At 58.1% G+C, this 17958-nt stretch overlaps 2 protein-coding genes across 2 annotated transcripts in view; both read right to left on the reverse strand.

The window, feature by feature from the left end:
- Positions 1-17958, reverse strand: part of RADIL (Rap associating with DIL domain) — a 37963-nt gene that overhangs the window by 11639 nt on the left and 8366 nt on the right. Inside the window, exons 3-4 of the mRNA XM_070414300.1 lie at positions 1661-1881; positions 687-1295 (exon numbers count right to left, since the gene is read on the reverse strand). Of these exons, the coding sequence (XP_070270401.1) occupies positions 687-1295; positions 1661-1881 (830 nt within the window). The remainder of the gene's footprint in view (positions 1-686; positions 1296-1660; positions 1882-17958) is intronic.
- PAPOLB (poly(A) polymerase beta) lies at positions 15029-17281 on the reverse strand. Its single transcript, XM_070417053.1, has one exon. The coding sequence runs from the start codon at positions 17279-17281 to the stop codon at positions 15359-15361; it is 1923 nt and encodes a 640-aa protein (XP_070273154.1). The 3' UTR covers positions 15029-15358.

The raw sequence follows: 17958 nt of genomic DNA on the forward strand, positions 1-17958 counted from the left end.
CCAGAAGCCGCGGTACGGCCCTGCGGCCACGGGAAGGCGTTTCCCACTGGATTCCACACCTTCCCACCCGTCAGAGTGTGACCTGCGCACTTCCTGCCCCAGGAGTGCCTCCTGGCCGCCAGCTTCCATAGCCTCCGGCCGTTTCAGGAACAGCAAACGCTCCACACGTGCCAGGAGGAGGCCCTGCTGCCCGGACTGTAACGTCAGCCCAGTGCAATGCGGCAGCGGACAGGAGCCCGCGGGTTGGCACCGGTGTTTACACATCCCGGGCTGGGGCCCGGCCAGCATTTCCTGGAGGCTCAGGGGCCGCAGCCCAGGGACCGCCCTGGAGGGAGGTTTCCATGTACAGAAGGTGGCCGTTGGTCCTGGGCCCCCACCACCGCGTCCCAAAGGCGCTGCAGTGGGTCGGCAGGGCTCACCCTGCTCCCGGCAGGAAGCACGGGGCATCCAGGCCACACGGAGGCTCGGGGCTCCTAGCACCTTGTTCCCAGGCGCATGGCGGGGCCAGGTGGGGCAGGGGAGGACACAGGACCAAAGCTCAGGAAGCCACGGCTGACCCCACGAGGGTGCAGGGCCACAGCGGCGCCCCAGGCTGGAGGTGTGGACAGGCCAGAAGCAGGACAAGGGGGACGTGCCCCTGTGGCCACAGCCCCCAGGGACCCCTCGCTGCCCGGCCTGAGACTGACCCAGACGGTCTCTCGGATCGCCTTGGCGATCTTGAGCAGGAGCTGCCCGAAGGAGCCGGGCTGGAGGCGGGTGGCGGAGTGCTGGACGCACAGGCAGAGCAGGAACGCAGGGGTCAGCTTGTGGTCCTCGCCGCCCGGCTCGATCAGCGTCATGATTCGCTGCAGCAGCGCGTCCTCCACGTCGGGCTCGAACTCCAGGCGCAGCTGCCGTGGCCGCGCATCACCCGGGGCGCGGAGCTGGGCGCCGCACATCCGGCAGCTGTGGGGCAGGGCCTGGAGGCGGGCCAGGGCCGGGGCGGGCAGCGGCTGGGCCTGTGCCGGCTCCTTGAACAGCAGCAGGTAGTAGAGGCCCAGGGACAGCAGGTCTCCATGGCGCAGAACCACGGTCCGGCCCCCCACCTCCGAGAAGTTGACGGCGACGGGCGCCCCGGGAAGGGGCTCCAGGACCAGCAGGCTCCCGGCCTGCTCCCGGCCGGAGGGGTGGTGGCGGCGGAGGGTGCAGTGCAGAGGCAGGATGTCGGGGGCTGAGAGGCTGATGCTGGGCTTGCTGGAGGGCGTCCTCTGGCCCACCGTGTGGCGCTCCCGGTTCAGCACATACACCAGGCTGTCCTGGAAGGCAAGTGCGGAGTCCCTGTCTGCCGGCTCCCGTCCTGGGACACCCCTTCCCAACTGGCTGCTGCCCCGGCCGGCCCACAGGGGCGCCCACCCTGTCCGGGGAGGAGCTTCCCAGAGCAGCCGTGGTGGCCCCGGAACCCAGCGAGGGCCCGAGCAGGAGAGGAGAGAGGCCAGATGAGGGCCGAGCCCCAGCTGGTCCAGCTTTGCCGGCCCGTGTCACCGGGCGCTCGGCAGCTGGCAGCCGGGGCCGGAGCTGCTCAGCCAGCACAGGCGGGAACGGCGAGGGCGGCAGGGGTGGGGGTGGGGGGTCAGCAGGGCAGCGGCCTCTGTGGGCAGCCCGGGGCGGGTGGGGTGCTCACATGCTGCTGGCTGTAGCCCTGCAGGAGGAGCAGGTGGGGCGACTCGTAGAGGGAGTAGCGCATGGCGTCCTGGCCGGGCTCCTGGGCGGCGGGGCTCAGGCTGGTCTCGCTGGCTGAGCGGCGTAGCAGGGGTGCCGGGGGGCTCCGGGCGCCCCCCGAGGCCAGGGCTGGGGTGCCCTTGGCGCGGCTCCGCTGCAGCCTCCGGGCTTGGGCGTTTATCCCTGAAACAGAAGCCACGCGGGTGAACAGCCAGAGCCCGTGGAGGCCTGGCCCCAACCCTGCTGACTCCCATCTCAGGCACCGCCTCTCCTAACACCGCACAGCACAGCCGGCACTGCCTGTCTGGGGGGGGGGGGATGGCGGGGGGACCGCAGGACTCCGCCCACTCGCTCATCCGCGTCAGGCCGGGCACCTCCAACACCCCCTCACCCCCAGAGCCAGGCAGCCCAGCTGCCCTGTCACTGGCACTGCTGAGCCCAGCGCCTTCCCCTCAGGGCGCAAGCCCACGGCAGCATCGGCCGTGGTCACATGCAGGCGCCGCCGCCCGGAGCCTGCGTCCCCCGTCCCCCCACAGCGGCGTGCGCTGTGACTGGTGAGAGGGCCTTCATCCCCGGCTTTACAAGGAGGAAGCGGTGAGCCAGCTGGTCTCCTGGGACAGCTTGGCTGCTCCTTCCCGAGGCTGCCCCCGCACTGCCCGGTCAGAGAACACACGTACATGCATGCACACACACATGCACATACATGTGCACGCACACCCTCCCCCACAAGACAGTCTTATCCATCAGGAAGCGCCCTTTTGCACCACTGCTGCCGGGTTGCTGAGCAGCCCCTGAGCCCCGCTCCCACCTGCCCCTGCTGACCCGCTCATCCTCAGCCCCTCCCGTCCCCCTCGGGTCCCCTCTGCGGCATCCGCCTACAACCAGATGAAGCTGAAGGCAGAGGGTGTGCGGGCCGGCGAGCCGGGCCCAGGGCGCCGCCTTACCAGGAGCGTGAAGAGCGACCTGCCTTCCAGAGGGAGCCTGCTTGTCGCAGCCCCGGAGGCAGGAGGCCGCGCAGTGCACGCCTGTCAGTGGCGCAGCTGCTGCTCCCCGTCTGCCGCAGAGCCAGCCAGCAGCGCAGGAGGGGCAGCCGGGCAGGAGGGGCCTGCGGGAGGGGGTGGGGAGCAGGTCCGAGGAGCAGGTAGGGCAGGAGGGGAGCAGGTGGGGGCAGGGGAGCAGGTGGGTGCAGGGGGAGCAGGTGGGGGCAGGGGAGCAGGTGGGGGCAGGGGAGCAGGTGGGGGCAGGGGAGCAGGTGGGGGCAGGGGAGCAGGTGGGGGCAGGGGGAGTAGGTGGGGGCAGGGGAGCAGGTGGGGGCAGGGCGAGTAGGTGGGGGCAGGGGAGCAGGTGGGGGCAGGGGAGCAGGTGGGGGCAGAGGGAGCAGGTGGGGGCAGGGGAGCAGGTGGGGGCAGGGGAGCAGGTGGGGCAGGGGAGCAGGGAGCACAGAGGGGCAGGCCTGTCCCACAGCCACTCTCTCCGGATGGCAGCCCCCAGGGCTTCTGGGCCACTGCAGACACTGGGCTGCACATTTGAAAAACAGCCCGACAGGATGTTCCAGTGCCAAGCCTTTCCCCGTGTGGACGGGGTCGCAGGGCCTTGGCCACACGGCCGGGAAGGTCCCCTTTCCTCCTCGATCCCCAGGGCCTGCTGGGGTCCCGCACCCCATGGTGGACGGCCTGGCCCACGCTCAGAACCACCGGGGAGTTTCAGAGGCCGGCACTGGTCCAGCCGGGAGCCATGCTAGGGGGTTCAGATGTAACCAACTCCTTATATGCGGTTTCGCTCGTTTTATTTTAAAAACTCTAATACGATCAGAAGCTTCTATGTCACCTCTGGCAGGTAGTCGGGTGTCAGCTGCATTCTTCTCTACTTTATTTCAGGAACTGGGGGGACACAGGCCAGACTCCCCTGAGCTGGTGCTAACAGGGCTGGGGGAGGCCAGAGCTGCAGAAGGCGCAGCAGCGGGGCCGTGAGGGGCCAGGGCCTGAGCATCCGCCCCATGGCCTCCTTGCTGCCCGGAATGAGCCCTAAAGCGCCAGGCTCCCGGGCGGGACCCCACAGTTCTCTTCCGCGAAGCAGTGGGGTGGCTCCCGAGCCACAGGACTCTCTGCGGGGGCCCCCCGGGGGCCCCCCCCAGCCCCCCGTACACACACACACACACACACACACACACACACACACGAAGTCGCGCAGACGCCCCTGGCTGCTGGAGGAGAGGCCTCCGCTGGGCAACGGGCGACAGAACTCATTCTGAAGCAGCCGCTGTCCTTGGCTCCCGTTGGGCTCCCGCTGCCGTGGGGACAGCGATGGGAGGAGAAACAGCTCTTTTCCGGGAGCTCAGGACGATAAATCCACCGGCAGGGTCACCTCCGGGCCTGTCTGCCCTGCTGTCCCTGCGCCGACGGCTCCGTTGCTTCCACCCACTCTGGGCGGAGGCCTCAGAGGCACGGCTGGCGGGGCAGGGACTCGCTCCTGCAGCTCTGACTGGACCCTGACCCCTAACTGGCCGAGACCTGCTCTTCCAGAACGTGGGCAGGTGCACGCACCGGGGAGACCCGTGACACTGACGGAGCGGCCTAACTCCATGGCCTCGTGTTCCTCGGGGCGGTCACGGTGCAGACAGCTGGTTAAATCACCTGCACCCACTTCTCCTGCGCCTGAGGCGGTGGGAGACGGGCACGAATGGGAAATAGAAACCTTCAGGCTCACAAGGCTCCGGGACACAAGCTGAAACCACAGGCACTTCTCCCTGCCCCACAGCAGAGATGCAGAATGCGGGGTCACATGACAAATGGAACTGCTGGTGGGATGGAAACTGGCCGTGGTCCCCCCAAGTGCAGAGATAGCCATCAGGGTGCTGGCCACAACGCCAATCTTCTCTATAGAAAAGGCTGATTGCAAAGTGTCCCCTTGGGAGTTCGACCAGGAGAACAGGAGTTCGAGCGCTCGCTATGACATGTGCTGACCACCAGGGGGCGGTGCGGAACACGGTGGGGTGACCAGCGGTGCTGAGGGAGCCGGGGAAGGAGGAGGCGGGGAGGCGGGGAACCTGATGGGCCCTGATCACCGGCCAGGCCTAGGGACCCTATCCATGCACGAATTTCATGCACCGGGCCTCCAGTGTTAAGATACAAGTCTATCTGTATCCACAGCTGTCTCCCTCCTCCCCAGGAATGTCCCGTGTAAGCTGCCGTCCTGCAGAAACAATCAGAAGGAGCCAAGCATTTCTGTAAAGTGATGTAGGTTAGCATCAAACAAAGAAAACGGGAAACCGTCCACCAGCCGCAGGGACGTGGCTGGCGCACGCCTGCACGGTCAGGGTGAGGAAGGCCATGTGGTGAGTGAGACCAGAGGCTGTGTGCACAGGCAGGTGTCCGTGATGCACCCCTAAGAAGAGGCCCCCAGTCCAGGCACCGAAACGCTGGAAGCGTCCTCTCCAGGAGACTTTCCCTCTCAGTCCCACTTTCTTCCCAGATTCGCCATGGCGGCCGCGGGTGAGCAGGGTGAGCACTGACCCGGGGAGTCGCCTGTGAAGGACGGAGGGGCACTGTCCAGGCCACGCCCGGAGCCCTCACACTGAGGCTGCCAGGGAGCAGCCTCCCGCCTGGGAGGAGCCCGGAACCTAATGAGAACGGTACCCGAGCAGCTAACATGCTGACGCCATGAGTCAGCCGGGGACACGGGCTTGCAGGCCGGGCGGGAAGGGCGGTGCGGCACGAGCAGGGATGGTCTGGGCTCACACCGCAGGCCAGTTGGCTCCCCGGGACACGCTGAGCCCTTCTCACAGGGGACGCGGGAGGCCCGGCGCTCCTCCGAATGCCAGTAAGCTCGCAGCAAGGCGCCCTCCGCCCTGCCCAGCGCTCCTGGGCCCAGCCGGGAGCCGGGAGCCAGGAGCTGGAGCTGGAGCCGGCCTCGTCCAGAGCCACCCGCAGCCACCTGCTCACTGTCTTCACTCCCTGCACCCCCCCAACCCCCACCCCCACCCCGCTGGCCAGGCCCGCGGTTCTGGGATGAGCTCCTGCACTTCAGGTTGGAAGAGAGAGCTGAGCAGTGAGCCCTGAGAGTTGAGCAAAAAGACAAAGAAGAGAAACTTGGAGAGGAAAAAGTCGGAAAAGCGCTCCTCAGGCCCGGAGACGCAGCCCGAGCCGGCGGCCGGAGGCAGGGAGGACCAGCTCCTGGGCCTGGAGGAAGGAGGCTCAGGCTGAATGGCCAAGTCAGCTCTGCCGCCCGGAGGTTTCAAAGGCAGAGACGGCGGAAGCAGGCAAGTGGGCGCGGGCCAGTGATCTCAGTCAGATGCTATGGAAGATACAACAGAAACGTGGTCATGGCTACCACTGTGATTGTTTTAATAAAGTGAAAGTCCAGCACCAGGGGGAAGACACCCCGAGACACACACCGCATTTCAGGACGAGGCCGAGGCCAGAGGAGAGAGCGCACGTGCTTCTGGGAGGGGAGAGGGGGGCAGTGGGCGAGGGGGGCGCTCAGAATGTGTTGCCGCTTCTGCGGGGCTTCTGGAACCTGGGAGAATGGACTCAGCCTTCAGAATTCTAGGAAAGAAAAGTATTTTCATTCTCAAAGGCCACGCCGGTGGCTCTGGGAGCAGCCAGCGGCTGAAACCGTGAAAACAGGAAGGTCATTGGCAGAGGGGAGAATGTGGGGTTGGCAGAAAGTGCCAAGAAAAAGAGCGAACAAGCAAACAATAATGGCAATAACTGATATCAAAGAAACGAAAAGTTGGGCGAGAAGGAAGGTAACCTTGTGTGTCCCAACCTGCGCTGTGCGAGGCCGCCCTGGTCATTCGCGTGAACCCTGACTCGCTCCGACCTAAACGAAGCGCCTAGGACGGGGCGGGGCGAGCACTGGAGGGGGAGGGGGGCGAGGAGAGCGGCAACCCCGTCTCCCGGGAGGAAGTCGCCAGGCAGCCTGAATTGGGAAACGTGTAGAGAGGCCAGAGGGTCATGCCAAGGGGTGGAATTACATGCCCAAGAGAAACAGTTCACACTGCAGGTGAGTCCCGGGGAGGGCGACATTGGAAGGGGGCGGCGCTGGGCTGCGTCCGGCCACCTGCCGTCCGGGGTTGTAATGAGCCGTGAGGAAAGAGGCTGTAGCTGTGCACACACATCCCTTTGGTGAAAATAAGTAAACGTTTTTAAATGTACATACTCTCCAACCTCCTGAACGGATGACGCACACAGCCTGTGTGTCCATTCGCACGTTTCACACCTTCCCATCCTGGGATGGCCAGCTGCCTGGACTTGTGGGACTGCTGGCCAGGCAGCGGCTGAGATGTGAGGACTGGGTGGTTATGGGGGGGTGCTCTCAGCCTCCTGGGGGCCGTCGGAAGGACAGCTGTGAGTTCTGCAGGAGCCTGGGGAGTCCCACGCAGCAGCCGGGAAGGAGACCCCGAGAGGCCAGCCGAGCCGTGGACTGGAGAGCGGCCCTCGCGCTGCAGAAAGGCCGCAGCCCTGCCGGGCGCCGACCGCACAGCCTCCTGAGCCCTGGGACTCGAGCAGGCAGGGTGCTGATTCCAGCCACAGATGTGTGGCTGTGACACAGAACGCCACGCTCCCGACGCCTGCCCACCTGTGGCGGAGCCAGGCGGTCCCTCCCGGCCCACGGCCACCTGTGGAGCTCGCTGACCGCAGCCCGGCCGCACCTGACTCACGTTCCTTCCACGCCAGGGTTTCGGAGGAGACTCGGGGAGCCTGGGGTGGGGATATGGGTGCAGATGTGAGTCCCTGGGGCCAGAGGGCATGTGTGGTGGCCAGAACGATGACCGTGGCCTTGCCCCTGGAGAGGGCCTGCCCAAGTGCGATGCGTGAGCCCCCTGGGCATGCTCCCTGCGAGCAGGTGCTGCAGGTGTGACTAGTTTTGCTCATCGCGCTGGGCTCGCAGTGGCCAGGTGGGCCTGACCAACGCGCGCCTGGAAAAGCAGAGGAAGGGCGCTTCCAGCACCAGGACGCGGGCACGGCGCTGTGGCCGCGGGGCGGGGGCCGGGGACTCCCCGAGACACAGCCGGCAGCCCTGGGGCCAGGACCTGTGGCTGTGGAACCAGTCCTGCCAGCCGTGGAGCGAACTCGGACCTGATTCTTCCCGCGCCTCCTAGGAGCGAGCTCGGACCGGATTCCTCCCACGCCTCGGCAGCCGGCCTAAAGGTAGGGGATTTCGAGCACTTTCGTCCTGAAAGCATTTGCCAGTTTCAGGGGGATCCAGGGGTGTTGACAGAAACCAAAGCCCTGGGCCCCCGGGTGGGAGACCCGCCCCGTGGAGAGGCCAGCACGGAGGGGGCAGCTGTTAGGATGTGGTCCTTGTGGAGAAGGCGAGGCGCGGCTCCCACGGTCGGGCCGGCGTCCTGGGCCCAGGGGCAGCCCTCAGGGTTGCTTTCCTGTTTGTCCAGCTGCTCATCTAGGTCGCCCGTCCTCCCTGTGAAAGGGGAATGGTGCTCGGGCGCTGGCATTTCCGTGCCTTTCTCTCCGTGTGTGTGTGTGTGTGTGTGAACAAACGCTCATGTAACCAGGAGAGGGGACGGCCATGTTCTCACCGCGTGGGCAGGCCTCTCCCCGCTCCTCCGCGCCAGGCGGGCTCCTTCTGATGGCACCAGCGCTCAGTGTGCCCAGCCCAGCCCTCCCCCCACCCCCACCGAGCTCCCCTCTCCTGTCAGCCAGCACCCTGAGACCGAGGTCTGCCGCGTGCGTCTGACCTCCCTCCCCGCCCCTCGGTGTAGGTCCCAGGCCCACAGGTCCGCAGGCAGGAGTCACACAGGACGTGACTCAGGCCGGGGGAGAGGGAGGACGTGACAGCTGCGGGGCACGCTCTCGCCCACCAGGAGGCACAGGGGTGCTGCTTGGGCCACGCTCCCACACGTGCATGTGTGTTTCCTCCCCCGTGGCGAGGACTGAGAGGGGCGCACACGAGACACCTCTGGAAAGTATTGTTTCATTTTGTAAACTTTTTAAACTTTGATGAAATGGTCCCACAGGGTGTGTATCCTTCTCCAGCTTGTTTTTTGTTTTGTTTTGCTTTTTATATTTTTATTGATTTCGGAGAGGAAGGGAGAGAATGAGGGATAGAAACATCAATGATGAGAGAGAATCATTGATCTGCCTCCTGCACGCCCCCTCCTGGGGATCGAGCCCGAAACCAGGGCATGTGCCCTTGACCGAAATTGAACCCGGGACCCTTCAGTCCGCAGGCCAATGCTCTATCCACTGAGCCACACCAGCCAGGGCTCCAGCTTGCCCTTTTAATCAGCATCCTGTCGGCGCGCATTCCTGTCCGTTGCGGAGGCAGTCCGTTGTGATGTGGGGAAACGTGTGCAATGGCGGTGTGTGAGGCACCGGGACTCTCAGGTCACGTGCACTGGGTCAGGTCCTCGCCCGGTGGTGAGGACACTCAGTCCGCCCTGAGCAGAGGCGCTGAGGCCGCCGCCACGGCCAGCATTTCGGGGGTTAGGTTTCATATCCACATTTGAAAGTGAACGTGGCTGATCACTTTTCTTGATCAGCCTCCCCTTCTCTGGTTTGGATACGAAGGTCACAGTGTGTGTTTGGTAAAAGGTTTCTTCTTTGTCTGTTCTCTGGCACCGCCTTGTCCTTGAATGGAAAGGGCTGGTCTGCACACCTTCTAGGCCTGATGTTTCCGTGGTTTCACGCTGATTTGGGTCGGTTCGTGTTCAAACTCCTCCTGCGGTTCCTGGCTGGGCTGCAGGCGGCTCTGGCTTTCCAGGGGCGAGCGCATTCTGGCAGGTGGTTCTTCTAGGAGAGTCCGTGCGCGCCGGGGCTTCCTGACTCGCTGGCCTCGCGCTGGTGGCAGTTCCGTACAGGCCTGCCCTGTGTTCGCAGCTCTGCCCGCCGGCTCCTGGGTTGTGTCCTGTCGTCACTCCCTCCACCAGCCTCGCCAGCTTGTACTGTCGTTAGTCCCCCCGCTGCCTGCTGACCTGCGGTTCCTTTACTCCCGCTGGCGCCCTCCCGCCTTCTCCTTGGGCTGTGATGTCCCTCTGTGCCTAGTGATGAGGCAGGTGGCCATTTTCTCGTGTGCGCATTTAAAGCTGTGGCCCTCCTGCCACGCTAGCGCCCCCTCCCGGTGGTTTTCATTACCATCGTGTGGTTTGGAAGAGTTTTCGCGCTTAACTATGGGCGCTGTGTCCTCCACTGTTTTCCTGGCCTTGCAGTCCCACCTGCCCTCTTCCCACAGCACGATGGTGGCGATGATGAAGCGAGGTCCCCGGCAGGTAGACGCAGCTCTGGGACTAAGTCCCCGTCATGAAAGAGGAGGGAAGGCCACTGTAGGGACTTCTGGGGACGCTCCATGGGAGGAGGACAGTGTGCAGGGACACCTTTGCCCAGGCCCTTCTTCCTTCTCCTACCGTAAGTGACAGTGTAATGGTGGCCCTGCAATCATCCTGCATCTTGAGGTGACCTCGGGGTGACCTTGAGGATGGAAGGCAGGAGCTAGAGCGGTGGGGCTGAACGGCGAGGACGCCGGCCATGGGGGCCAGGAGGGGCACCTGTCAGCGCTGACCCCACATCCTCTGTACGAGAAGGAAGGTCGCCGAGTGTGTTCAGCTACTGTTTCTGGCCAGATGCGATCCTAACTGATATCACTTTTTACAAATACATTTTTATTGATTTCAGAGAGGAAGGGAGAGGGAGAGAGAGAAACATCAATGATGAGAGAGAATCCTTGATCGGCTGCCTCCTGCACGCCCCCTACTGGGGATCGAACCCACAACCCAGGCATGTGCCCTTGACCGGAATCAAACCCGGGACCCTTCAGTCCACAGACCAACGCTCTATCCACTGAGCCACACCAGCCAGGGCCTGATATCACTTTTAAGATATCACTTGGGTTTATAAATTACTAGAGGCCTGATGCACGAAATTTGTGCAAGGGCTCGGCCCATCGCTGCCCCGGCTGCCTTGGCCCTCACAGCCCCAGCTTCGTCCAGAAGGTCGTCCGGAAGGTTGTTCGGCTGTCCAGTCTATTTAGCACATTATGCTTTTATTATTATAGATAAAATAGTTCACACACATGAACACATTTGTAACTCAGACTAAGGACAAAATGAACACCACTTCACGCCCCCTGCCCCACCTGAGAGCGTGGGCACTGCAGTCTGGCTGCGTGCTCACAGCTGCACCCCTGCCTCTCCCCGCCTCTCCCCCACCGAGGGATCCCAAGCTGGAGTCCGTGCTTCGCATCCCCTTGCTTAGCAGCTACAGCTACACCACGCATCCTGTAACCCTAAATTAAACCGTGTGTCCATTATACCCACACTTTTCTGCAATTTCCTGTTTGCCTCCACACTGAGCTGGCTCCACAGTGATCATGTAACTACGGTCCATTGAATCTCGCTGCTTTCCATTGTCTACTGCATGCCACACCCTGTGTGTCAGCCCACGTGTGCATCCGTGGGGTACTTCAGCTTTAACTGTTACAGAACACGCTACAGACTCTCCTGGTGCCTCGGGCAGCGGTCTCCCCAGCTATTCTGACCCCGTGACACAGAGGGAGAACTGTGATATTCACACGGCACACTGGAGGGTGCGTGGAGTTCTGGACAGGGCTACTGAGGTGACCCACACACTCAGGCCACCTCGAGGGAGAAAGGGACCATCAGTGCCCACAGCCTGGGGGCAGAGACCTGCTCACAGAATAGATGGAACACAGGGAGTGGGCATGTCAACGGCACCAGACGAGACCCAACCATCTCCCAAAGGGATCAAAGCGACTCGCACCCTCGTCATCGCTGTGTCAGCGTCCCCACCGCTCCTCAGCCTCGCACGCTGACCATTGAACTTTAAGAAATATCTCTGCGTCTTAGTTTGTAGTTTCCTTACTACTAATGTGGCTGAGCGTCTTTTTTGTTCATTATTTGATACAATGAAGGGACTCTGTCCCTCAGCCTCTTTCTTCATGGTGGGAGCTTTGTTGCATCTCCTGGAATCACAGAACATGTTTTGTGAAGCTGATACTTTGAAAGATGTTGTCCTACTTTCTGATCTAGCACAGGGTTAATTTTTGCACATGCCCAATGCTTATCTATATATATAAAACCCTAATATGCAAATAGACCAACGGCGGAACAACCGAACAACCAGTCACTATGACGTGCACTGACCATCAGGGGGTGCACACGGAACATGGCAGGCGTCGGCCATGGCAGGATGGTGGAGCAGGTGAGCGGGGGCACCAGACCAAGGCGGGACACCGGTCACTGCCATCAGGCAAGCCTCCGGTGGTTACTGAAAATTCTTTGCTCCCGCGCACCGCAGTCCCACCCGGCGCTCACACCTGCTGCTGGCGCCTGGCACCAGTCCTGATCGCTCAGCACCGGCCCCACTTGCACCCACTACTGACGGCAGCCCCAGGTGCTCCACGCCGCCAGCGGGTGCAAGCAGGGCCGGTGCTGCCAGCGCATGGGAGTGGCAGCGGCGGTGGGAGCAGGGCTGCCAGCAGAAAGGGGACTGGGGACCGCAGCCGGAGGGGCAGACAGGGGCACAGAGGATGGGCTGAGGCCCGACCTTGTGCCCACCACAGCCTCGCGGCCCACAGTTCCTTCCAAGGTGCATGAATTCATGCACTGGACCCCTAGTTTGAGAATAATATGCACTTCCAAATGTTGGGTGGCGGGCGCTACCATAAATGTCCACTAGGTAAGGGGTGACAAACTCCAGCCAGGAGCAGGGAGAAACCCAGCCTGGCCGCCTGTCTACATACTGTCCAGGGCTGCCTTCACCCCACAGCGGCAGGCAGAGACCGAGTGGCCTCACAAAGTACTTACTCTCCAGCCGAGCGCTACAGAAAAGGTTTGCCAGTCGGGCTCCAAACCGTTTCCCTTTCTGTCATTTTGATGCCATTAATGAAAGCGTTGTTTTAAAATCCTCTATGGCGCTGACAATTTCTATTTATCTTTGTTACCTTATGTTGAGGCCGATGAGTGCAGACCGGTGTTAAATCACTCGGTTTTCCTGGTGTGTTTTCTTCTGTCAGTGATGCACTGGTCCTTTTGTCCCTAGTCATTTTTTTGCTTTGAAATCTGTTTGGATGATATTGTTACATAGCAGCTTGTTTTCATCAGCATTTCTCCTTTCCATTCTCTTATGTCTTACATTTTGGGTGTGTCTCTCATATAAAAAAAAAAAGAAAAAAATAATAAAATAAAAAGAAAGAAAAACAGCACGCAGCTGGCTTTGTTTTTCCATGGACTCTGACCATCTCTTTCAGTCAGGAAGTTTGCTCCATTTATTATACACAGTGACAGGTATTTGGTTTCATTTCCACCACCTTAGATTGTATTCTTTTTATATTATTTTTATGTGCCCCCCCCCCCCCGTTTCTTTCCTGCCTTCTTTTGGATTAAGACTTTTAAACTCCAATTTTTACCTTTACGGATTTGAAGTTTCGGCCTTTTCGTAATTTCCCCTAATAGTATCACATGAATTCTAGATTTCACAAAGTCAGAACGTTCCTCAGTGGCTTCACCCTGCTCCGAGCGATGTAAGAACATCCGCACTGGTAATGCCAGGTTTGGACCCCTTTACTAACTTCTTTGCTGTTTATTTTTATTGTGTTTTCAGTGGAGAAATACATCATCTGTTTTCAAAATAGCGCTTGAAACAATACAAGTACAGGTGCTATAGGACAAAGCAAACTCCAGCCATGAGACACTACATACATCATATGAGAAAAATAGTCTGATATTCAGGTAATGAAACTAGAATTTAAAAGTTCCCGGCTTAGTAAAACAATGTGTAAACACAAAGACAGGACTAAATGCGTGCCTGGCGATTTCCACCCGACGCCACAGCTACTGCAAACACTGGGCACCGGGCACGCATGACTCATGACGGCAGCAGGAGGCCGGTGACCGCACAGGCTAAGCTGTGTAATGGCCCACTGTGCGCTGAAAAGAAGGCCTCAATTACTGCACAGCCAAAAGGAAGGAAATTGTAGTTCAACTGTGGAAAAATTAACCCAGAAGGATAGAGAAAGGGTTTAAGGAACTGCAGTTTAATGTGGAAACTGCACAGGTGGTAGAGGGATGCGGGTGAGAGGGGAGGAGACAGAACTGGACGAATGGAGAACCTGGCAGGGTGCTGTGTCCAGGTTACGACAGCTGTCATTCATCTATGTCTGTTGTCATTCACGTTTCCTGAACATGGATGTTCTGCATAATCATGAGTGGTGTTTTCTTTAAAAGAAAAGTGTTCCTAATAGTTTGTAGGATAAAATAAAAGAGTGAAAAGCCAACTATATGTCAAGTCCTTGCTAGAAATTATTATTTTTTAGATGTAAAATTTACTGATGGATTTTAGTAAACAAAAATTGGCATAAAATTCTTAGAGAAAAGATCTTTCTGCTTACCTGTCTAAGTTGGACATGAATGCCCCATAAATAGGTATTCTGTGAAGTTCACAAAATTTCTCATGTGTAGAGATCAAGTGGCCATCCGAGACTAATATTTCACGGGCATTACTTTCAGTCAAGTTTTACTAAAATATTAGCCCTGGAACCAAAATTTCATGTTTTGTGCCATGTGGCCACAAGACTTGATTTCATATCATGGTTAAGAAAATACTAGCATTCTGGGTTTTTTTGTGAAACAACATACAAGCATACCGTGTGCATACAAGCAAAGCAGTGGGGAGACACAAGGCTATCTTGTAAGACAGATGATTAAGGACAACAGAACATGGAGCTGTTAGCTCCAAGACACTGTTTGCTGTTTGATCGCTGATTGTGTGCGTTATAAAACAATCCTACAGAAAAAAACAATGTCACTTCTTGACCATATCCCATCAAAACCAAAGAATTACTAACTACTGTTTTGATGTCAAATATATACCGTAAGAGCTACCATTTCATTGTGAAGGGCTACAGCCACCTCCCAGGAACTTCGCTAGATTAACTTTCCTGCTTTGTCTGAAGTACAGTACACTGCACAGTGGTATCCAATTTGGAGCGTAACAATGAAAATGCTTCAGGAAAAAACTAAAATTCATCAAGCTGAAACCTCTGAAATTAGTGCTCATTTCTAATCATACACATAAAGTGCATCAGCAATATAAGGATATCTGATACCAATTTGTATGGCAAATTTCCCTCAACAATGCATCAAACATAAATGCAGTCCAGATGTCAGTCACGGGTACAAAGATAGCTGGAGGTTTTTTCCCATTTTCTCTTTAAGGGAAGTAGTCCTTTGACATAGTTAATATAACTGTTGCTGAGACATTAATAATCTACACAATAATAGCAGCACTTCTAGCTTCATGTACTAACCTGGATTTCTGATCAAGATTAGCCCAGCAAAGGGAGCTACCAACTCAGCCTAAATCTCTTTGGAGTCTGATCTAGTTTGGCACCCTTCATTCTCCTCCTTTAGCATTTGAAGACAACAGATCGAGTTGGCAGATATTATTTATGGAAGCTTGATGTTGCGTTTATCAGTTTAATCTGTTTTATTGAAGTCTTGTTAACAGGAATAGGATTTGCAGGGAGAGCAGGGACATTGGAAAGGTTTCTATTGGATGTTTCCTGTGGCCAACAGAGAAGCTGCTGTTTGCATACTCCTCATGGAGTCGTGCTGTCTCTTCACAAGATCGCTCCTCTTCTACCTTAGCTTCCTCGGTCCCCCGTCTGTGTGAGGTGAGACAGTCCTCTAGACGCCTACTATAGGGTTAGCTATGTTTGTGGCTGCGGCCCCTGCAGGCCTGGGGGCATGGTTTACCAGAAGTGTTGAAGAAACAAGTCTAGTGATCGTGGGCTTTGGAGGTGGAGAAACGGCTGCTTGTGAGGCAGTCTGAGGAGCGCTTTCACTTGCACCCCCCGGGCTCTCACCGGGGTTCCCTTGCTGCAAGGTAACTTCAGTAACCTGTACGCTGGTCGCAGATGCTGCCATTACAGCCAGAGCAGGACTGTTCCTGCCCTGAGAGGAGCCAGTCACTGGGCCAGTCTTCACAGTGCTTGCAGGTGAAGGCACAGACACGCTGTTTTCACTGTCTGCAGACGAGTCAAGACTGCTGTCATTCAAACCTGTCAATCTGACATCTTCCATTGAATGTGTTTTATTTTTCTGAAGCACGTGATTAGGTAGTAGCTGGTGAAGCTCCTTTCTTCTTAAATGCATTGCATCGATTTTCATATCCATCTCAAACATCTTACTATTTATTGCTTGCCTATAAACTGTGTCTGTGAAAGACTGGATATCATAGGTGAGATCGATACTGAGAACTTCAGAATTTTCTGGCTTTTTTAATACTAATCCAATCACCCACATTGTGCAAAATTCTTCCTTGTCAGGATTTTCTTTGGGTGCTGGAAATGACTGCGGGTTCACGTGAGCCAGTGTAATGAATTCATTCTTCTCCAAGCTGCCCACCAGGATGCGGATTTTTGATTCCACCAAGCCCACCCATTCTAGACGCTGCTTCTCTGTTGGTGCACTTGCGAGAAGTACAATATAATGCTTATACTTTTGAAAGAAGCTTGGAGCTTCAAACAGTTTGGACCACTCTGCCTTACTCAGCAAGATCTCATGTGTGATAGCAAGGCCTTGTTTAAACTCCTCGATCATGACCATCCTTGTGGACACAGACACGTTGTAGGTGGAGTTCTGCTGTGGGTATGCCGGTGTGATGATAGGCATCAGGTGGTACCTGTCGCTGGGGTTTACTCTTGGGTCCCATACGGGCAGATTAAGGTTTTGTTCTTCAGGCTCTTTCAGTAGCACTGGATTTGGCCACTCCCATTCAGAAAAAACTAAGAAAAATTTACGTACAAGAGTTGATGCCACTGCGTTTGGATACAGTTGGCAGGTTCTTGCTACGAGCATGGCCCAGGAAACGCCTCCCAGGAACCCTAATATATTGGAGTAGATGTTGTGGCATTTGGCCCACAGCTTGATAGCTCTGAGAGTTAACCTGAAGTTGTCAATGTTCGGTACTAGATGTAAGATTTCATCGGTTACCCGGCAACCATTAAGGCTTCTTATGCATCTAATATCTAAATTTTTAAGCAGACTGTCATCTCTTAGGTCCAAGTCTTCTGGAATAGTCTGCAGTGCTAATCTTGCAAACAAAATATCAATCTCTATCCCATCAAAACACAGTCGGATAACGGGGACAAACGCCTCCTCCACCGCCCTTAAGTCCTTGACTTCCTCGTGTAGTTTCAACTTGTCGTAGAAGGAAGTGAAGAAGTCGCTGCGGTCCACGTGCCTCGGCGCGACGCACAGCGCGTCGATGTCGGCGCCCTTGGTGTGCACCCCTAGCCGGTAGGAGCCGAACGTGAAGATTTTGCCGCCGACGTTCTCAATCACAGCGGGTGGGAGACTTTTGCTTTCACTGATCTCTCGTATCCATTCCTTTACCAGATTATTTAATTTTTCCAAAATTAAAATCCTGCGCTGCAGTTCCTCTTCCTCTTCCAAAACCCCAAAGGGCTTCAGGGTTTCGATTAATTTCTGGGTCAGTACGCAGTCTGTCTCCTTGGGGGCGGCTAAGCTGATGGGGGAGGAGATGCCATAGAGCTTGGGTGGCGGCGGGGTCTGCTGTGATCCCGGGGTTGTCGCCGGAAACGGCATCCTCTCTAGCGCTGGCCCGGCCACGCCACGTTCCCCGCCACCGCGACCTCCGTGGCCGCTGCCCGGGTCATGATCCGCTGAGGCGGGAGGGGCGGGGCTCCTACCAGCCCGGGTCTGACCCGCTCCCGCTCCGCTCCCGCCGCTTCAAGCGTCTCTCCGCTGTCCCCTGGGCCCCAACATGGCGCCCGGGCCCTCCACCCGCAGCGCCGTTCTAGAACTGCCACACGCCCGCGGATGCAGGGCGCATGCGTGCCGCGCAGAGCCTCACGGGAGTTGTAGTTTCCAGGGGGCCGCCGTGGAACCCGGGCTTCAGGCTTGGGGCGGTGGGATGAGCCTCGGTTTTTGGCTTTTTTACTGTTTTCTACGTTTGCTCTGACCTACCATCCACTGCCTTCTCGCCATTTCTTACACCTCAGACCTAGTTCCTCCGCCTCTGAGGCCCAAGTAAGCCGCATGCAGCGTCCCTCTTTCGGGACACGCGTTCGCTGCACCCCGGGGAGCGCCGCGGGGGAGGGTGACCCTGAGCTCACCCCAACCCGCGGCTCCCGGTCCAGGGCCGGGCGCCCCCAGGCACTGCCCACAGCCACTGGGGATGCCCAGCGGGTAGGGGAGAGGCGGGGGTGCTGCTACCGTCCCGTGGCCTGGCGCGGCCCCCGCGGCCAAGAGCTATCGCCAAA

The sequence above is a fragment of the Myotis yumanensis genome, unplaced genomic scaffold (assembly GCF_028538775.1).
Source record: "Myotis yumanensis isolate MYYU_CA2020_CCGP unplaced genomic scaffold, mMyoYum1.0.hap1 SCAF_5, whole genome shotgun sequence".
Classification (NCBI taxonomy): domain Eukaryota; kingdom Metazoa; phylum Chordata; class Mammalia; order Chiroptera; family Vespertilionidae; genus Myotis; species Myotis yumanensis.

Coding starts and splice junctions, on each gene's coding strand:
- PAPOLB (XM_070417053.1), bottom strand. CDS start 17,281: ATGCCGTTTCCGGCGACAACCCCGGGATCACAGCAGACCCCGCCGCCA.